At 43.4% G+C, this 18,864-nt stretch overlaps 1 protein-coding gene across 2 annotated transcripts in view; it reads left to right on the forward strand.

The window, feature by feature from the left end:
• The window catches only part of NCALD (neurocalcin delta), a 51,259-nt gene extending 37,347 nt beyond the window's left edge, over positions 1-13,912 (forward strand). For both annotated transcript variants that reach the window (XM_030481776.1, XM_030481769.1), the window contains exons 2-4: positions 4,958-5,354; positions 12,298-12,403; positions 12,678-13,912. In XM_030481776.1, coding sequence (XP_030337636.1) covers positions 4,977-5,354; positions 12,298-12,403; positions 12,678-12,775 — 582 coding nt within the window. In that variant the 5' untranslated portion in view covers positions 4,958-4,976 and the 3' untranslated portion in view covers positions 12,776-13,912. The remainder of the gene's footprint in view (positions 1-4,957; positions 5,355-12,297; positions 12,404-12,677) is intronic.
• Positions 13,913-18,864: the final 4,952 nt, after the last annotated feature.

Consider the following 18,864-nt stretch of genomic DNA (forward strand, 5'->3'; position numbering starts at 1 on the left):
ACTGGTTCATTCCAGCGGCTGTCAGGAACTTCTTCAGCTGCTTGGCAGAGATTGAAATCCTGTGATTGCTAGTCTAGGGAAATTCTCTAATTATGTGTTAGAAATGTTAGACAGCATTGCCCCCACAAGTGGACTATTTCTTGGAAACAGGTCAGACTGGGTATGTAAGAAACCAAGAAACAGCCATTTTTGAAAATAAACAATAATGAGTTTTTTCATCCATGTTTTCTGCAATATTACAGAGCCACATTACTACTCAAGCAAGCTGGTACTGGTATGTCCATCAACCACCTGTCTCTTAGCTATGATGGAGAACTGTCTCCATCAGTGGTGTGGTGTGTTACTGCAACTTTCTCCATCAGTGTCCCAGAATTACATCTGTGTGCATCCTGTGGCTTTAGGACTGTATAAACCTCTGTGTACAAGGCTTCCTGCACTGGCCAGTGTTATCTCTCTGCCACCAAAGGTCATGTTTTGTTATCTAGTGCTTTCTAATTTAAAATTGTGGAATAGCACTGAAATCACAAAATGGATGTTTCATTGCTTCTTTCTGAAAAGTTTTCTGCCTTCATTTTCACACAGTTGGTCTCTGTAGCCAAGCCTATGGTGTAATTTACCTTACTATCCCCACTGGAGCTATATCAGGCAGGATTTGTCTTTAAACTGATTCTTTATACCTTCCAGGTGTTTTGTATCTTGTAAGGTGTGAAGTACCCAATATTCTAAATTCTCCACTTCTAGAGCAACATTTCCCAGGACAAGTGTCCCTTTCTCATTATACTTTTTCCCAGCATAGAATTTTCCTTCAGATTTAAGCCTAAATCAAAATTAAGATGTTTTGTCTTTGGCAGACTGAGCTCAATCGAAAAAAACAAAAAAAGGAGGGGGGTTGGGGAGAGTTGTCTTTATATGATGGGTCTCAAGTTTGAAAAACAAAAGTGGTGTTAGAAATGTGTTGCGAGCACTTGCTTGTTATAGTGAACCCCCAGCAGAAAAAATAAATTTGATTTCTTATAAGGAAATATGTTTAGATGCTTCATTGCATTCACACATCCATGGGTTAGCTGCATGCTCTTGGCTGCTGCAGCTTCCCAGCTCCTGTGAGGCTGTTGCTTAAGCGGGCAATATGTTTGTCTTACCCTGAGGTTTCAGATCAAGGTGAAAATTGCAAATGAGCAGCAGCAAAGTGCTGACAAGGGACATGTAATAGAATAAGTCTTTGTTACCTTCCTGTCCAGTCAGCTCTCCCTGTTTGAGGAGAAGGGTGTAACAGCATTGATGTCCTGTCTGCACACAACATACTGCATGGCAGAAAAGTCAGTCAGTGTGGCGTCAGTCACTACTTGACTTATTTATTCTCTTAGACGCTGAATTGCCACAGCCTGTCAAATAGCTCTATCTTCAGTCCCATCTTAAAAGCTCCGCACCTAGACCTGACTAGAGCAAGCTCTAAGTATTTACTTTATGGAGTGGCACCGGTGACATTTCCTACAATAACCAATGAAGAGAGATTCTTTCCATAGCAACCACACAGCAGCGATGCTTTTCCTTCTGATCTTCTATAGTTGTTGGCTGAAATAGTATCAACCCTTCAAGACATAAACATTCTTTTACTAAACAAAATTGTCTTCAGAATTGAGACCTTAATATTTTTGTATGTTATGTTGTCTCATATATGTTATATCTAACACCATTTTATCAGAGGAAGAAATTGTAGAAATGCAATTAAACATAATCATTAAACACTTAATGTGTCCTTGTTTTGTATACCTCCAACATCTGTTCCTCAGTATTGTCAATGTTTTACTTTGCCACTGGGATTGCCATTCACTATTTACTTGCTGTATTTTTAACATTTAATCATTCATTAGAAATTTTAAAGACCTACAGAGATGATAGAGTGTGAAAAGATGCCTAAAATCAGATTGAATTTTATTTCATTCTGTGCATTTATTGCTGTCATTGTTAGCTGAGATTCCCTTGGCTCACTATACTCTGCCCATAATCTAATCTATCCTGAAGAGGCAGGCAGCAGTGTATGAAGTGATTGTAAGTGTCTTCAAGGATTTTCCGTACTTGGACTAAAAAAGCATTTTGCTCTGTGTTGATAGAATGGGCACAATAAATCCAATTGTTACAGTTCCTAGAACACCACCTATTAATAAGGAACAATCTAGAGGGAAAAGAACATGATACAAATTCATCACAAATGGACTCAGAAATAATCCTATTGGTTTTGACTGTGTTGCCTGGCATCACAGCGGCTGTGAATTTCAACCCTTTGCTGCAAGTCAGATATGGTTAGCTCTCCCTCCTGCCTGGAGAACATGGATTTTTCTGACTGTAATGATTTGCAATGCAGTGCTTTCTGCTATTTTCTGTTTTTTTATTATTTGGTAAAAATATGTTGCACCTGCAGCCATATGCAGCTATAAAGCCATATTTTTTGGACTGGAACACATTCTTATTGGCTACCTCTTAAAGACCATTGCCTGCGCGTTACCTCATTACTTTATTTGTCACAAGACTCTGGAAGTGTGCAAACTGAGTTTTGCATTTTCAAATGTTTGAGATATTAAAAAGCAGCAAGGGATTATATCAGTACTGCCAGCTCATTCTTACTGCAGCTGGCTTGTATGTTAGTCAGAGATCTTCCCTTTCTACTCTAATGGTCTGAAAAGTGTGCATCCCCTCGGGCCATGGACTAGCTGCCCATGTGGGTGTGGGTAGCTGCTACCTACTCGGGGGATTTTACTGGTTTGTTTTGTATTAAACTGGTGCTGCTCTAAGCTAAGCCTGGCCACTTCACTTGTCCAGTTGCTTTTCCATCCTGCTGGCAGACCCTGCTCATGTTGTTTTGCCTGATATAAACCCGTCTGGCTGCCCTAATGTAATCCGTTCACTCGGCTAATTCCCAGGTTGTTTATTATGGACCCTGTCCAACGCCTGCTGAAGACAACGCAACCTTCAGCTACCTCGGCAGCTGTCGGACCAGGCCTATAAAACAGGGATTTTTTTTTTTGCTATTTTCAAGGTATTAAGAGCTTGGGTTACTTAAAAACTGTACAATATGTTTTGATCAGGATGAAAGGATGAAAGGTAACAGAAAAAAATTGCCTTTGAGGTGGCACCTTCCATTTTCCAAGTGTTTTGTAGACACTTTGGAGGAAAAGACATTGTTTGGATCAAGGTAGTCACCCAGACCCCTGAAATGGTCAGGAAATGGAGATGCTCCCACCAGGCAGGACTCCTCACTCCTTTCAGCCTCTTCTTTGTAAACAGGGAAGCCTATTGTCCATCAACTGTGTAGGCAACAAGTTTAGACTAGACATCTATTTTACCAGACAGCCACCAGTGGATTGTGTGAAAACACAGGAAGATCTAGGATGGATCCCACCATTTTACCATTGAGAAACAAAATTTTTTGGTTATTTTGATACAAGAACACAGGAGGTGAAGGAGATGATAGTCCTTGGGTGCCTTGGGGAGTTTGAATTCACCTTGGGGAGAACGGCAGCTTCTCACCGCAGGAAACACTTAGCATCAACTGGGGGGAGCATCAATTGCTCCTTCCCAGTTCCAAAGAGGAGAGACAGTAGATTGGCTTCAAATGGTGGTATATTTCTCACTAGCTGCTTCTGACATCATGTAATGATACTGTATTATTCTTCATTTTTTAAAAGTATTACTCTGGTCTGGAACAGACATTTTATTGAACGCTCATTAGACACTCCAGGCAGCATTCATAAATCCATCTCTGTAGCCCAGAGACTCTATTCTGACAATGGTGTGGAAGTCTTGTATAAATTATTTGCAATTCTACTTAAGTTATCCATACATCACATTTTAGTTGTGACTGTCATTCGCATGACAAATTCTCAGGCAGGTTTGTTGATAAGAATAGCTTCCCACAATTCAGGTATAATGCTAAGCTTCCAGTGAAACTGATGATGTTGCCTTTTGGAGCCAACACACTCAAGCTCCAAAACTTAAACCCAAAGGGCATCAGTCATTAGTAAATCTGCTGCACAACGTGGTATGCAGCAGCTTGCCTTAAATAAAATACAATTAAGGTGATTTACCATAAGCTGTATCCAATAATATTTCTTAATGGTTCATTTAAGGCAAACGAATTGCCAATTTTATTGTCTGGGCACTTTTTTTTCTCTTCCCTTTTTTTTTTTTTTTTTTGTTTAAGAGGTTTTTTTTTTTGCAAAGAGCTGTGACCACCCAGATTACTACTACTTAGTAAGAGATCCAATTTCTGGCTAAAAGGAAAATTAAAACCACAGCAGTAGTTTGGGTAAGGGAATCCATCTTTGGTAAAATCTTCTCAGATTTTATCTGCATTTTGAACTAAACTAGAAATTGGTCCTTACCAAACAAGAGGCAACTTCTGGGTTGCTCTGATTCTGGCTACAAAGATATATCTAGAAGGGCTTTGGAGCTCCTGGTTTCAGTGTACACTGCAGATGCTCCGTGATCCTGTTTTAGAGCAAGACAAAGTCAACACAGCCCTTTGTAGCAACCTGGTGTCCACCAGAGGTACAAATAAATCTATCTATCTATCTATCTATCTATCTATCTCATTCAGGTCAGGTCCTTGAGATGGTTGGGTGACTGGGATGGAGGGTATGCTGCAACACACAGCTATCGGTCAGCTACACCTTGCAGCTTACCTCATGGTTTCAAAGGCAAAGCAGGATGCCAATAAATGCAATGTAATTACAGTTTTCCAGACCATGAAAAGACAATGCAATCAACATGTAGATAAGGCTTGTTAGTTTTTTCAGAGTATACATGTAGTAGTGGATGCTGCCCAAAGTTTCAATTGATTCCCAGGAGTGAACTATCATCAGAAAACTCGGAATCCAGCACACTGCTCTACAGCCTCCAAGCTAATAGTTAGTAATTACTAATAATTAAAATAATAATTCATATGTGTTCGGTTTTGCAGGTAATATTTTGGCACCAACATGGGAAAGCAAAACAGCAAACTACGCCCTGAAGTCATGCAGGATTTGCTAGAAAGTACAGACTTTACAGAACACGAGATCCAGGAGTGGTACAAAGGCTTCTTGAGAGACTGTCCAAGTGGACATTTATCTATGGAGGAGTTTAAAAAAATATATGGGAACTTTTTCCCTTATGGGGACGCTTCTAAGTTTGCGGAACACGTATTCCGCACTTTTGACGCCAATGGAGATGGAACAATAGATTTCAGAGAATTCATCATAGCCTTGAGCGTAACGTCAAGAGGGAAACTGGAGCAAAAGCTGAAGTGGGCATTCAGCATGTATGACCTGGACGGGAATGGCTACATCAGCAAGGCAGAGATGCTGGAAATCGTGCAGGTATGTGCTGCTTAGAGGCACCTCTTGGCCTCCCTCCTTGCAAGCAAACTATGAAGTAATGCTGCCATGAGACACTGAACAAAAAACTCCAGCAGCATTTGGGGGTTTATGATCTTGGTTATAACTGCTTCAATATAAAATGTTATTTCACTTGGCAAAGATCATCTCACAATTCAAATTACAGCATTTGATATCCATTGCAAGTTGTTTCCTGGGAAACACGCTGCATAGGAAGTTGTCCCTTGGGAGCTCTGCTGGGCTGGAGCACAGCAACTAACCTGCTGATAAATGTGATTCTGTCCTCTGGGAAATCACTGACAATTAATTACTATTACTTACAGTGGACCAAGTAGGCATCCTAGATCAACCAGGTAGCGTACTTTTAAGGAAGGCTCCTTACACAGTAAGGAACAAATCTAATTTGAAATCATGCTGTTATGTAGAACCAGCTCACATATTTTAAAAGGTGTCTGTCTGCCTAATTCCAGTAAGGTCTGCATGCTTAGTATCATACTAGCTGTCTTTGTATTAAGTGCCAGGATAGATAAACCTTATCTGGGTAGACAATGATTCCACACACAGCTTCTCAAGATGTATTTTCTTGTGGTGCTAGTAGGAGTCTCACCTCATTTTGGCTTCCTCTAACATGTTTTCATCCTTGAGGCACATCACTCTACTGAAAGCTTTAAAACATTATTGATATGGTAGTATATTTACACCGCTTGGATCTGTATAATACAGCCCTGTTAAAAAAAGAAAAGAAAAGAAAAGAAAAGAAAAGAAAAGAAAAGAAAAGAAAAGAAAAGAAAAGAAAAGAAAAGAAAAGAAAAGAAAGAAAAGAAAAGAAAAGAAAAGAAAAGAAAAGAAAAGAAAAGAAAAGAAAAGAAAAGAAAAGAAAAGAAAAGAAAAGAAAAGAAAAGAAAAGAAAAGAAAAGAAAAGAAAAAAAGAAGTCTGTTATCAAGATCCTTTCTTTCCATGGAAATTTTGAAGTGCTGACTGTGGACTGTATTATTCAGACTTCTAGTTGTGCTGGAAATCAAGGGAAAGGAGTGTTCACAAATTACAGGCTGTGATGGCAAACTGCACATACAGAGTCAGTCTAATGCATGGTGCCCTTGTCTTTCTACCAGAGCTCTTCTCATGTCCTCTAAACAGCAGCTAACAACAGCACTTGCACTGCTTCAGCAAGACCAGATACAATTCTCAGCTGCAAATGTAGGGTTGTGTCTTTCACTTACTCTGTTTTGCATTACTGTGTCTGAGTAAAAGAGCAAATAGTGTTCAGATGCAGAGACCTCCCTGCCTCTGTGCCATGACAAGCTCCATGGAATATTTGCATTAGAAGAGAGTCTGTTCCATACAAATCTTCCTCTCCCCTGGGTAAGGTAAACAGGTTGTCAATTATTGTTTTTTTAGCTGTATTTCTCCTCTTGAGAAAACAAAGAGAATCACAAAAGGACTAGTAAAGTACAAAGCAAGCATAAAGAGCCAGACCTGAGCAAGCTCCTGCTCCTCAGGAGGAGATGCCTCAAGGACCACAGGACTCCTAGCTGCTGTTGAGCAGCCCGGGAAGGACTCAGTGCTGAAGGGCAGCACAAACCCCCAGACCAGAAGATTTACAAACAGGGAGAACAATAAACACATCAATGGCTGGAGTCTCTGTAGCAAGCCAAGTGGGGACCAGCAAAGCTGGCAGCATAGTCCAGTTACCCCAGATCTGCTCATCAGCATGTTTAGAGGCTGAAATGCTCTGCCTCCTCTTCATATTCATGTTAGTATCAAATTGTATCATTGCCCTTTACAGCCATGATGCCATCATCAAATGAACTTGCAGCTTAGGGGTCAGTGTAGAGCGACATTTTGCCTGTTTGTACATCCAACCCAAAGCAACACTTAGACAGCCCTCAGCCTCGCACTCCAGCTCTCTCACTTCACTTCTTGGGAGATTTGGCTCTCTCCTCCTTTCAGATTGCAACAGAATGATGCTTTCTCTCATTTGCTCTCACCCCACATTTTGAGGGACTACACAGAAAGCAATTACAGAGGTAAACAGCCAAATTTGCTTGAGCAACAGTGATTTCTGTACCATGAACCACCAATAGTTTTCCAAACAGCAAAGCTGCCCTTTCTGTGATGGAGCTTCCTCTGAGGCAATGTGCTTGTAGGCCTCACCCTGTTCTCTTCTTCCAGTTTTTATGGTCACAGTGATCTCCCTGTATTGCACTGGTCACCTGCAGCTCCTCCTGGTGGGTTACGGTGTGTTGTGTAGTCTCCGGAAGCATGCTCGGACGATATGTGAAACTGAAGTATAAGAGCACATTTTCTGGCTTTATTGAGTGATTAGGCTTAAAAAAACACCAGCTAACAACTATCACTTTCATTTGCAGAAGATGATTGTTTTTTAATATGGAAAGACAGGATTCTGTATCAAATGTCTTCCTGGAGGGCCTCAGCCATCACAGTCTTTCTATAGTGAAAAACAAAACTCTCTTACATTTCTGATATATGTCTCAGAGGAATCTATTACAAGTCCCTTATCTAGCATTCATTTGCATATTGGTATAGCAGGATTTATTATGTTTTCATTGGGATTTTGCATGAGACAATACATCAACATGAATGCTAAAAGAAACAGCATCAATCTAAAAGTCTTAGTTTCACAGAAAAATACTGCCCCTGTTACTGTGGGATTACTGTATCTTAAATAACATAGTGGCAAGGCATGCTTTTCTTCTTTTTCAGTATGCTTTTTTTTGTGCTTTGAAAGTCCTTTCTCTGTAGTGATTTTCACTAGTATGCTAAGGGTCACTTGTGTTGCCTTTCTCATGCTCTGGCTTAATCTGACACTACTGCAGGCAATACTGGCATTGAAGTCTTGATCAACATTGCAAGAAGGTGCTTGTGGTAACAGCGGTAGCAGCAGCAGCACTGAAAAAGCAGAGCTACTACAGGATAAAATGGCTCATGCTCCACAGGAGCCCTAGTAACAGGTCAGCTGCCGAGGAGATGAACATGAACAGTGCATAATTTTTTTCTGAAGCCTATTTTCTCTGCAAAGGATGAGACAGAGGGCAAAGCACCTCCATTCTGCTAAACTCTGTTTACCTGCAGTGCTGTTACCCATGTCTGCATGACCTACCACAGACTCATCATGCCTGTCCACGCCCTTAGACCAGCCTCCCAAAAGCCCTGCTTAAAGCTGACTGCACAGTTTGGAGGATCATATAACATGAAGGACTTCAGTGGTTGGTTGATGATTGCAGAGCCTAATGAAAGAAGGTCCACGGGATACTGCTCCACCTACCAGGCATAGTACATCTGCCAAGTACTGTGGGAAGATGCTTCATAGCCTGCCCTCTTGACAGACCTCAGATTCTCCTGCTCTAGAAATGTTTTTCATGTCTCCTGTATGTTTACCTATAATCTAAATAGCCCAATCCACTCAAAAATAGCTGCAAACCAACTAGAATATTTGTGTTTGTTCCCCTTGCTGAAATGGGACATATTTAGTGAGTCTCTTAAAATAAGAATTCAAACAAGAGATGGAAACCTTGTTCTAACGATATGTTTTTTCCGCCATACGGAGTCATAAGGCATCTTAAGAATACTAAGCTGAGAGACGAGAATAACACTTCCAGTTTAATACAGAGCACACATTTCATTTGCTGGGCTAGCTTATTTGTAAGCCAGGAAGAAACAGAAGCTGATATGGGAAGAAACAAAAGCTGATTTGGCTCTCAGTGAAGACAGTGTCAAAAATCCTTATAAGATTGAGAGAAAAGCAATTATTTCAGGCTGATTATTCATTTAATGAGACTTTTAACTGTCAAAATTTATTTCAACAGAGTAAAAAGGATCGACTGAAAATTTGTGCCATCATTGCTGCCATCATTGTAAGTTGCTCTTTGACACTTTGCCAACTATAGCAGGAAAGTGCAGCCCCCACAAAGGTTTCTGGGTGGCAGCCAGTGACTAGGAGCCAAACCTGTGAGCATGGGCACAGGGGTGAGATTTTCCCTAAATCACCCCTCGCTGCTCATCCACATGCAGGTGGGAAATCCAAGGGGAGAGCTCAGGAGGGAACCAACCAGTTCAGATGAAGCTGGAGCCTGTGCTCGCTCCAGCGATGTGCACAGGGGTCTGGAGGCACAAGTTCTTGGTGGCATTCGGGGCAGGCAGGCAGCTGTGAGGAGCCCTCCTGAAAGAAAGTTGCCCTGGCTCAGGTGGCTGCTGCTAGATAACAACCTCCAAACCTCCTCCTGCTGAATACCACCGATGGCTTTTGTTCAGCCCAAGTGCTGCAAGGCTGAGGAGTCGTGCTCCACATAGAGTGGAAGCCCTGCAGCCTTTCAGTCCCAGGTTACAGCACAGGGTTAGTACAGCCCAGCTACACGTAATTACCACATGAAACCAGCTTCCTTTCAAAGCTTGCTCTTTCAGACATGCAATAAAGAGCTCTGTGTAGCTTCTCTGAATTAATATGGGGCAAGGCTCAAGATTCTTAAGCAGATTTAGCTGGCTTTTACTTTGGGAAAACTTCCCACTGAACTTCTGAGTAAGGACACAAGAATTTGTCCAGAGTAACCATTTTCAGCATGAAAGGAACGCTTACTATGTTATTCCCATCTGGCTTTCCTAGAATATCTCATCTGCTATTCCCTTCACACGCCTCTGTGAAAAGGACCCTGTAGGATGAAGTCATCCTGAAGTGCTTTTTTTTGTCCTAAAAATCTGCATATTCTTACTATGGTTGCTTTGATCAGGGTAAACACGCCTGCGCTCCTGGTCCGGGCATTCCTCCCACACTTTCAATGCAGATTCTCTGCTTCGCCATCCTCTCACCCAGAGTGAGAGAATGACCCCTCTACTTCTCTTCCTACCCCAGACAAAAGCCAGACAGCTTAAGATGCTAAACATTGGCAGATTTACAAGCCTCATCTCTGCTGTGACCCCTGCAAGCCTTGCATGCTGATGAGAATGAGGAAGGTGTAAATTTTTACTGTCCACCCTCTTTTTCTTCCCCTATTGCCTCCTTCCCCCAGCTCCCTCATCTCCATGTTCATGTGCTTGCATGTTCATCCTTCTGTTTCCCTGGTTATGAGATGATCAGGGTTGTGTGGACAGCATCCCAGCCTGTACTGAGGCTCTGCCCAGTATTCTGGCACCTTAATTCTCTTGAGAGCCTTTAGGCACTCCCTCAGTACAAATCATGATGATCTTGATGATGATTAAAAGGATGCCCACCACTTTTCCATTTAGCCAGCAGCTGTTCATGCTGAAATGTTCTTCTCCATTCCCCTGGTTGCATCCATAGCCAGCATTGTGGACTTACCAGAGGGCAGACCAGGAAATCCAGTCACAGTGTTGGTGACGTAACTGAGGAGCAGATGTTTGATTGCACTGAGCATAAGGCATGAATAATCAATTAAACAGAAAAATGCCTTTCTCAGGGTGTAACTCTTCAAGTTATTTAAAGGCCAGGAGCCTGAAAGGTGAGCTGCTGGCAGAGAAGAAGCCAGCAAGATGGCCAAGGAAGCGGGTGCTCCCTAGTGGGGGTGTCAATGTCTGTGCTGCTTAGCGGCATCCTCCAGCTGGTGAATTTGTGCTGTTACGTTCCTGAAGCCAGCCCTCAGGGACTCTGGGCCAGATGATGGGAGTGTGCTAGGCAGAGTGCCTTAAAGAATGGGAAAAGGGGAGAAGGGAGATGCAGCAAACAATCTTGGGCTTGCATCAACGACCCTCCCTCCCAGATCAGGAGGAAGCGGAGAACAAAAAGCTGAAGAAATCATGTCCTACAGCAATCACGTCTGCCCTAAGTTATCAACTGATGGCTGCAGGCACCGTGTTGTGGGGGGAACGAGAATTTGAATCTGTGAAAGAAAGTGATCCACATCTACAGAACAGGGCTGGAGGGCAAAATAACTGCCTAGTGCAGCACCCATCAACCAGAACTGCAACTGAAAGCAGAAGGAGCTGGTCAGACCAGGGCAAATCTGCCTTGGTCTGGGATGTGCTGACTCTCCAAGTGGCCGGGGAGGCTCCCCCAAGGCCACCACCCTGAAGTCATCTGTCTGCTGCTGTTCTCACAGCTGTGTGGCACCACAAAGGTAGCTGGTGCAAAACCCCCTTGGTTACTGGTACTGCATGCTCACATGTGCAGGCAACATTTGGATGACCAGTTCAGAGACAACTACTCATCCTTGGTTTAAAATTAACATTACTTCTCATTTAGGGGCAGCTAGTACCATCCGTGACTAATGGATTTGTCTGTGCAGAGAATAGCAATGGGTAGCACCAGTGCCATGTAGGATTAGACACCTGCTCTCTGTGAAATGAATTGTGAATGGGGTTTTGAGCTGTGCACGCATGCCAATCCCTGAGGAAAAGGCCACCTCCTTGCTGGTCAAGTCTTCATTATCTGTGAGACATGGCAAATGCAGGAGTGAGCCACTGCCCTCCCTGTGGGCAGGATGCTGACCAAGACGGGAGAGACAGGAGACGGGGGAAGCAAAGACAGGGTGAGGGGGATGGGGTTGTGAGGATGGAGCCTGGGTGGCTGAAGCGCAGAGACACATCACAGCATGGAACAAGACCTCAGTGGTCTCACCGTTCCCCAGGCTCTGGGAGCTGCCAGTGTCTAATGTGCTGTGCAAGTGATAAATTCATCTGAAGACTGGTTTAATAAGGAAAAATGTAACCTCGGTCCAAACCCAGATCGTGTTCAACCGTGACTAAATAAGGAAACACAGTATTCCATAAATGAGCGTCCCACTGAAGAGGGCAGCTGCATGTACTGGTGCCACCTGACTCCCTTCAGCATCCAGAGAGGAGGTCCCAGCTGATGTTCCCGGGATATTTTCTGCCTATTTCTGTCACCAGGAGATAATCTGCAATAAGATAATGTGTTTCTTACCAGCTCTTTGCTCCTGTCATATCACACAGGCGATCTATAAGATGGTTTCATCTGTAATGAAGATGCCGGAAGATGAGTCGACACCAGAGAAGAGGACAGAGAAGATCTTCCGCCAGATGGACACCAACCGTGATGGTAGGCACCCTCCAGATGCCTCTGCCCCCATGCTGGGTGGCTGGGTTGTCCTGCCCTTGCGGGTGACCCCTCAAACCCACCACTCCTCCTTCGGGTCCCCAGGCGAAGCCACTACCACGCACAGACAGTGGGGTGCAGGCAAGGCAGGGCTTTGCCTTCCAGGGTTGCTTTTCCCTTGAGCTCCCCCCAGCTTCCTTCCACCATGCTTCTCCAAAGGGTTGACACCTGTGCTGCGACCCACCACATGTGCTAAGCAAACATGTTTCTTTTCTAGGAAAGCTTTCTCTGGAGGAGTTCATTCGAGGCGCCAAGAGCGATCCATCCATAGTCCGTCTCCTGCAGTGTGATCCCAGCAGCGCCGGGCAGTTCTGAACACATTTTTGGATGAATTCTGTATCTGCTTTCTTTTTCCTTGCCAAACAACATTCATGGTAGTGTTGCCTCTGTATGGCCAATTATGCCTTCATTTGTGGCATCTTATAGCTTCTTTTGTTGTGGATTAATTATAAGAATGCTGAATTGCTCTTAACAAGTTGTCCAGAGCACGGGCAGTACTGTTTTAAACAGATATTGTGGTGTTATAATTGTTTTAAAGATTTCATTTTGGTTTTTTGTTTTAACGTGTCTGTTTTGGAAAGTACACGTTGAGAAGGAGTAAACCAACAACAAAGCCCTTGGCAGCAAGACACACTGACAGATTTTAGATTCCTGCTTTAGTCACTAAGTATTCACCTGCAGGACCCGAAAGCATAGTAGAGGTTGAACCAAAGGGGTTGTGATGGGTTGGGTAGGATTCACCTGGAACCTCCTCCTCTCCTGTTCAGGAGGTACCAGTTGAGGTCAAAGACAGGATCAGGAGGAAGTACGAAAGTGCAAATCATGTGCGAGGTGTATCGCCTGCAACCCTGCTCCAATGCCTCGTTTCAATGCTGTGAACATTTTCCAGGTTGTGAAGGAGAAGGGGCAAAAACAAAGGTTGACTTTTGTTTTACTAGGTTTACAGTGGTTGATTTCACACGGCTTTATCTGAAAATTCAGCAATCTGCAATCCTGATCCCCAAATCCACAACTGATGATACCTCTTGCCGTTTGGGATCAGCAAAGGCAGACACACAATACAGAAAACTGGGTCTTGACAATGAATTTAAGGGAGATACATGTTGAATGTGAAATTTTCAGGTTAGTAATAAAGCAGTTTCTACTAAGGAGAGTTGGCATTCATGTGAGGAAGTCACAGACACCTGCAAGCAGATGCAGCTGAGGCACATCTGCTGTCCTGAATGCTCTTGCATAGTATGAAGTTTTGGGGGTGTTTTTGTCTCTCTCCATGTAGCTAATAGAGTTTCTGGGCCTGCTCTTAGGGGAAGGCTGTCATCAAAACTTATTTTAAACATAAAATTGTAACATTTATATTTCATTTATTTAGTAAAGTTCAAAACATCTGTACTGAAACAAGGAAATGGTACGCTTTATGGTATATTTATATATATAAAATTAAAACAAAAAATAGATCAGCTCTTGAGAGAAATGTTGAATGTTTATCTTTTCGCCTAGATGCAGGAGTCCTGAAATTTGCTGCTGCAAAACTTTATCCTTTCGTCAAAGTTGCTGTATGCAAAGCTAGTACACATACGTGGGATTTCTTAGGGGCCATATCAGCACTGCTGCAACGGAAAAGCTTTAGCTACAGGAGGCATTATGCTGACTAAATTGGCATTAATCTGTCATTAGCTAAAGTCTGCTCTGTGATCCTGTTGGAGAGGTATCCATGTTGGCAGTGCACAGCGCTGGGAATTCGTGAGCTCGTTAGAGTAACCCTTTGTCTGATCGGCAAGGTTGGCCCTTTGTCAAGTGACCTTGTAGATGCTAATCCCCAGTAGCCTTAATTTAAAATAAACTAAGTAAAATAAGTCTGCTTTGCAGATGATGATTAGCTAAGTACTAATTAGAAGTCATGAATAAGTAGCCGAGTATGAAGAATTTTTTGTTGAACACTAGCTAGCATGTACAATAACTGAGAGAAAAAAATCCTAGGCTTAACTTTTACCTACCATTTGCTTTGCCAGGTGTGAAGTGCAGAGCATATTAAAATAAAATAAAACATAAATTAAAAATAACATTGCTAATCAGTTGTACTAAAACTATTATGAGTGGCTAATTACACTCAATAAATGTCTTCAGGCACACACCTTTGTCTCAAATGATGTGTGTAGGAAAATGAGAAAGCATCAAAGGCCCAGCCACAAACACAAACAGATTTCAATACCTAGGATTTTTAGCTGTTACAAGCATCCCTGGCAAATTTTGCACCAGTTCTTCCAACTGATGGAAATCTTCTCTATATCTTTCTCCTTAATATTAATTAGACATCCTGTTCACAAATCTAACCCTTCAAAGGACAGCCTGTGCCTACCTTCTTCAAGGTAATTTTCAGATTTATCTGGAGAGGGTCTGGCCTGTGTCCACCTCCCATATCTATCACCTCATGTATATTGAAAGCCATGTTCTCTCTTGAGTGATTTGAGGGCAGTTTTCCAGCAGGACGAGCTGGACCAGCCTGCTGGGAGTGCTGCACGAAGGTCAGTGGGCATGCACTGAGCAGCACCCACTCTACCAGACAGGAACAACCAGTCCCGTTGTCCCTGCCGCTCCCAGGCACTCCATCGCCAGTGCTGCACGGGCAGGAGTAGGTGACACTAGTGGAACCCTGCTGAACTCCTAACTTACTGGCTCAGTGCAGGCAGCCACATCCAAAGCAGCCCAGACCTACAGAACCCGACATTTACTGAAGGTGAACTGGGATACCTTTTACAGTTCCATCTTCTTCTTAATGTTGTGAAATGCATGTGACTGAAACTTTTAAACCCTTGCCTTTTATTTAAGTGACTGCATTCCATCTCTTTTTATTTTAGAAGATATTTCTGGCCCAGAACCTAATCTCTCCGTTTGTTTTTGCTCAGTAGTTTTGGGGCTTTAGGGCCAGGTCTGCTTCATGTGTTAATACTGTACAACACATGTTTGAAAACAAAACCTGTGATATAACCCCAGGCCAGTGGAGATGTAATTCTTCCCCCAGTTCACAAAATCTGGAAGAATAAGAATTAGCCTACAGCTGCAGAGGATGTAGCTGGAGATAAGACTATTGTGTAAACATTTACAGAGTGAACTAAGGTTATTCTTTTACCTAACTACCGCTGATGTTTATATTATTAGCTATCCCTTTATTTCTCTGCCTCTGCATGTACTTTAAAAGTGATCGATAGCTGGAGTTCTGATAGGAGCATCTGCAGACCTCAGTCAGCAGGACAGCAGTAGTGTGCTCCACCTTGAATAGAATTTTCTGCTTTGCTGCCATTCCCATTTGCAATCATAACTGCCATCATAAACATAAAGACAAAATTACCTATCCTGTATAAAATAGCACAGCAAGTCAGACACTTTAAGCAATCAGTTAGCAGTATTGCCACACAGGAATGATGGCAGGCAGCACATACTGTTTCACATCACTTCTCAGTTTTGTAAATGCATTCTCCAGTATTAATGCATGTAAAAGAGGTAACATTCACGCATATGTTGTCCAAAGGATTTAATTAGTACATCCTGCATGTAGACTGAATCCATAGAAAATGCCAGTCCCATTTATTCAGCAGCTTGCCAAACTCTGGGCCAGAAAATGTGAAGACTATGGCTTGTGTGATCTGCAGCAGCCTGATTTGGTTTAGGGTGCTTTGGGAAGGGAAAAGGGAACACAACGCTTGCAAAACCAGCATACACATGTTTTCGTGAGCACTTATGGTTTGAGAGGGACTTGAAGAAAGGTCTGTGTTTCAAGATTATTTGAAGCCCTGTAAGTTCACAGCAGTGGATGTTCCCGAGGTACATGGGGCTGTGCTGTTCCTCTTGCTGTCCTTAGGAGCTTGTAGGATTTTTATCTCATTTATATATTGCTGGGCCATTTTGTCCTTTGTTGCCCTCTGTTATAAAGCATGACCTCCACATTTTCTAGACACTGCTGTTTAAAACAGTAAGCCAAAAGCATGTAACTTCTGTAGCTGGATGAGGTCTATGTGCAGAAGTATTGCACACCAGCACAAGAAATGGTCACACATGACCAAGTCCTCATGCCCCTGGGGCTGAGCCCCAGCACTTCTCAGTATGTGCTCTGTTCACTGATGGCAAACATGCAATAATGCAGCTTAGCTTAATTTTCTTTCACTGCAGACCAGGCTAAGTCGCATTACCTTGCCTTTGCTGTGGGCTGAAGTGCACACATGGGCAGAAACCTCAGCTCAGCTGACTCATGGAAACTTGGTGAACTGTGGTAACTGATGTTGAGCCCTAATCCGCAGACTAATCTGAGAATGTGGCCATGGCCGAGCATCCCTCAGTCCATGTGAATCAGGGAACACAGTGATAACTGGCAGGTTCCTGGGGACACATGGTGGTGGGGAGAGAATCTCCTGCCTCAGAATGAATGCTCTGAGCTCAGCTGCCCCCCTCCTTTTAAAACTTTCTCTGTTTTTTTTAGCAGCACTGTTGAAAATGCAACACAACAGCAGTATAGCACAGTCAGGGTACAGGAGGCATACCTCAAGAGAGTTTCTTTTTGAAGCCTGGTGTACAAGCGCCAAGTGAAACACGTGTATGGGAAGGATGGACAAACCTCCTGAACACCCACTATACCAGCACCTCCCTTTGTCTTTCTCATGGTGCCCCCTCAGTTTCCTGGCAAGGTGGTCCTTGGGCTTGGAGTTGGGTGTCAGGTAACTGGTGCAAGACCAGTGGAGAACACTATTTCACCTGCCCTTTGCACAACCATTTGGATGCATTCTTTGCTCTGTGTCTTACTGGGTGGGATCTCATGTAGGAGTCTTATAGTGGGGGAAGTCGGTTTCCTTGGTATCATGGGCAGAGCTTGTGCTTAGAAATGCAGAGACACTTGGCAAGCACAGACAGCCAGTGCTCAGAGCTGCATGCAGAGTTTTCCATTGACTGTGCAGTAGGCAGATAAGATACAAAGCAGTGATATGTCAGTCTTATGGTGTGATGTGCTCTGAGATACGGATAGACCAGAAATGGCATCTTCTAGCTGAGCAGCTCTGTCTGCTGTGTATTCAGGCAGAGGCACTGACAAAATGTGCTTTTGAATACCTTCAGCATGAACGTGCAGCTGCAGGAATAGAATAGCTCTGCTCTTTCTTATATATAAGCAACATTGTTGTTCGCCAGGCACAGGTTAGGAGTTCAACAAACAGCTCCTGGGAGGAGCATAAGGCATTTCCTAAGTGTATTTGAGGGCAAAACATTGCCTGTAGGAGCTTTCTTCCTGGTTTGGTAAGCAACAAGGGAAAGCTGTTTGACTCTCAAAGCCCAGGTGCCATTTTGCAGGCTGGGGAAGGGCTGTGTTTTAAGCACAGGGAGGGAAAAAGCAGCAGGTTTGTAAATTGGCATGGAAAGCAGTGACACTAGAAATCAGAACCATCATTGAGGGGCTGCAGAAGACATCAGGTGCCTCTGGCATTCAGAGCAGTAGAATGATCTGTTGCATATAAAGTCAATCTCCTTGTTCCTTGCAGAAACCAACCCTGGCTACCTTGGGTGTCTCAGTTAGCAGCACCTCTTACTCCAGCCCGGCTTTTGCTGCTGTTGCTTCCAAATCATCCATACTGAGAAGTTGTTCCAGGGGTGGAGATTTTCACAGGATAAGATATAAAGCCTTTCAGATATAGTCTCCATATCTTAACAAGTAACAGCTGAAGGGCCAGGTGTGAGGGGCTTCTTGCAATGTACCGAGTTGATTTCCTTATTACTCCCACAGGTCGAAAGTTATTTTAATGTGTATAGTTGGGATTAAGCTATCAAGTGTAAAATGCTGACTAAGGCACAATAAACAAGACAAAAAAGAGCTTGGGGTGTAGTGAACAATGTGAAAAGGCTAGAGAAATGAAACACTGTAAGAGACATCACTGCCTTTAGATCAGAGGCTGAATTTGCAAGGTGAAACCCCTTAGCAATAGTCAGCACAGAATAGCTCCTCTGCACTAGCCCAGTCCGTGGGACCTCCTGGGCTGCTCCATTCCCATGTCACCGTGTGATGAGGATGGGGAGTTGGTCATACCACATCTGAGGTCATTGTTCAACCTGCTGAGTGCTTCCCAGATCTCAAGGCACACAACAGTCACCCTCTCAGTAGCATTCTCTTACTGTGCAGCTGAGACATGTCTTAGATCTTCCGTTCTTGCCCTGACCTTATACCAAAGATGTTCTCACCTTACCGGGGCAGGTGCTCAGGGTGTCTGGCTTTGCTCCCATCTCCTGTTTGGCACCCCCACCCTCCATGTGAATGGATAACAAACACCAGCCCTTGATACCTGGAGGAGCCAGGCTTGATGCACTTAGATGGAACAGCTTCTGGTTTGGTTCCCAGCCTTTGGCCCTCCTGTGTGTACCTTGCCAACCAC

The sequence above is a fragment of the Strigops habroptila genome, chromosome 1 (assembly GCF_004027225.2).
Source record: "Strigops habroptila isolate Jane chromosome 1, bStrHab1.2.pri, whole genome shotgun sequence".
NCBI classification, from domain to species: domain Eukaryota; kingdom Metazoa; phylum Chordata; class Aves; order Psittaciformes; family Psittacidae; genus Strigops; species Strigops habroptila.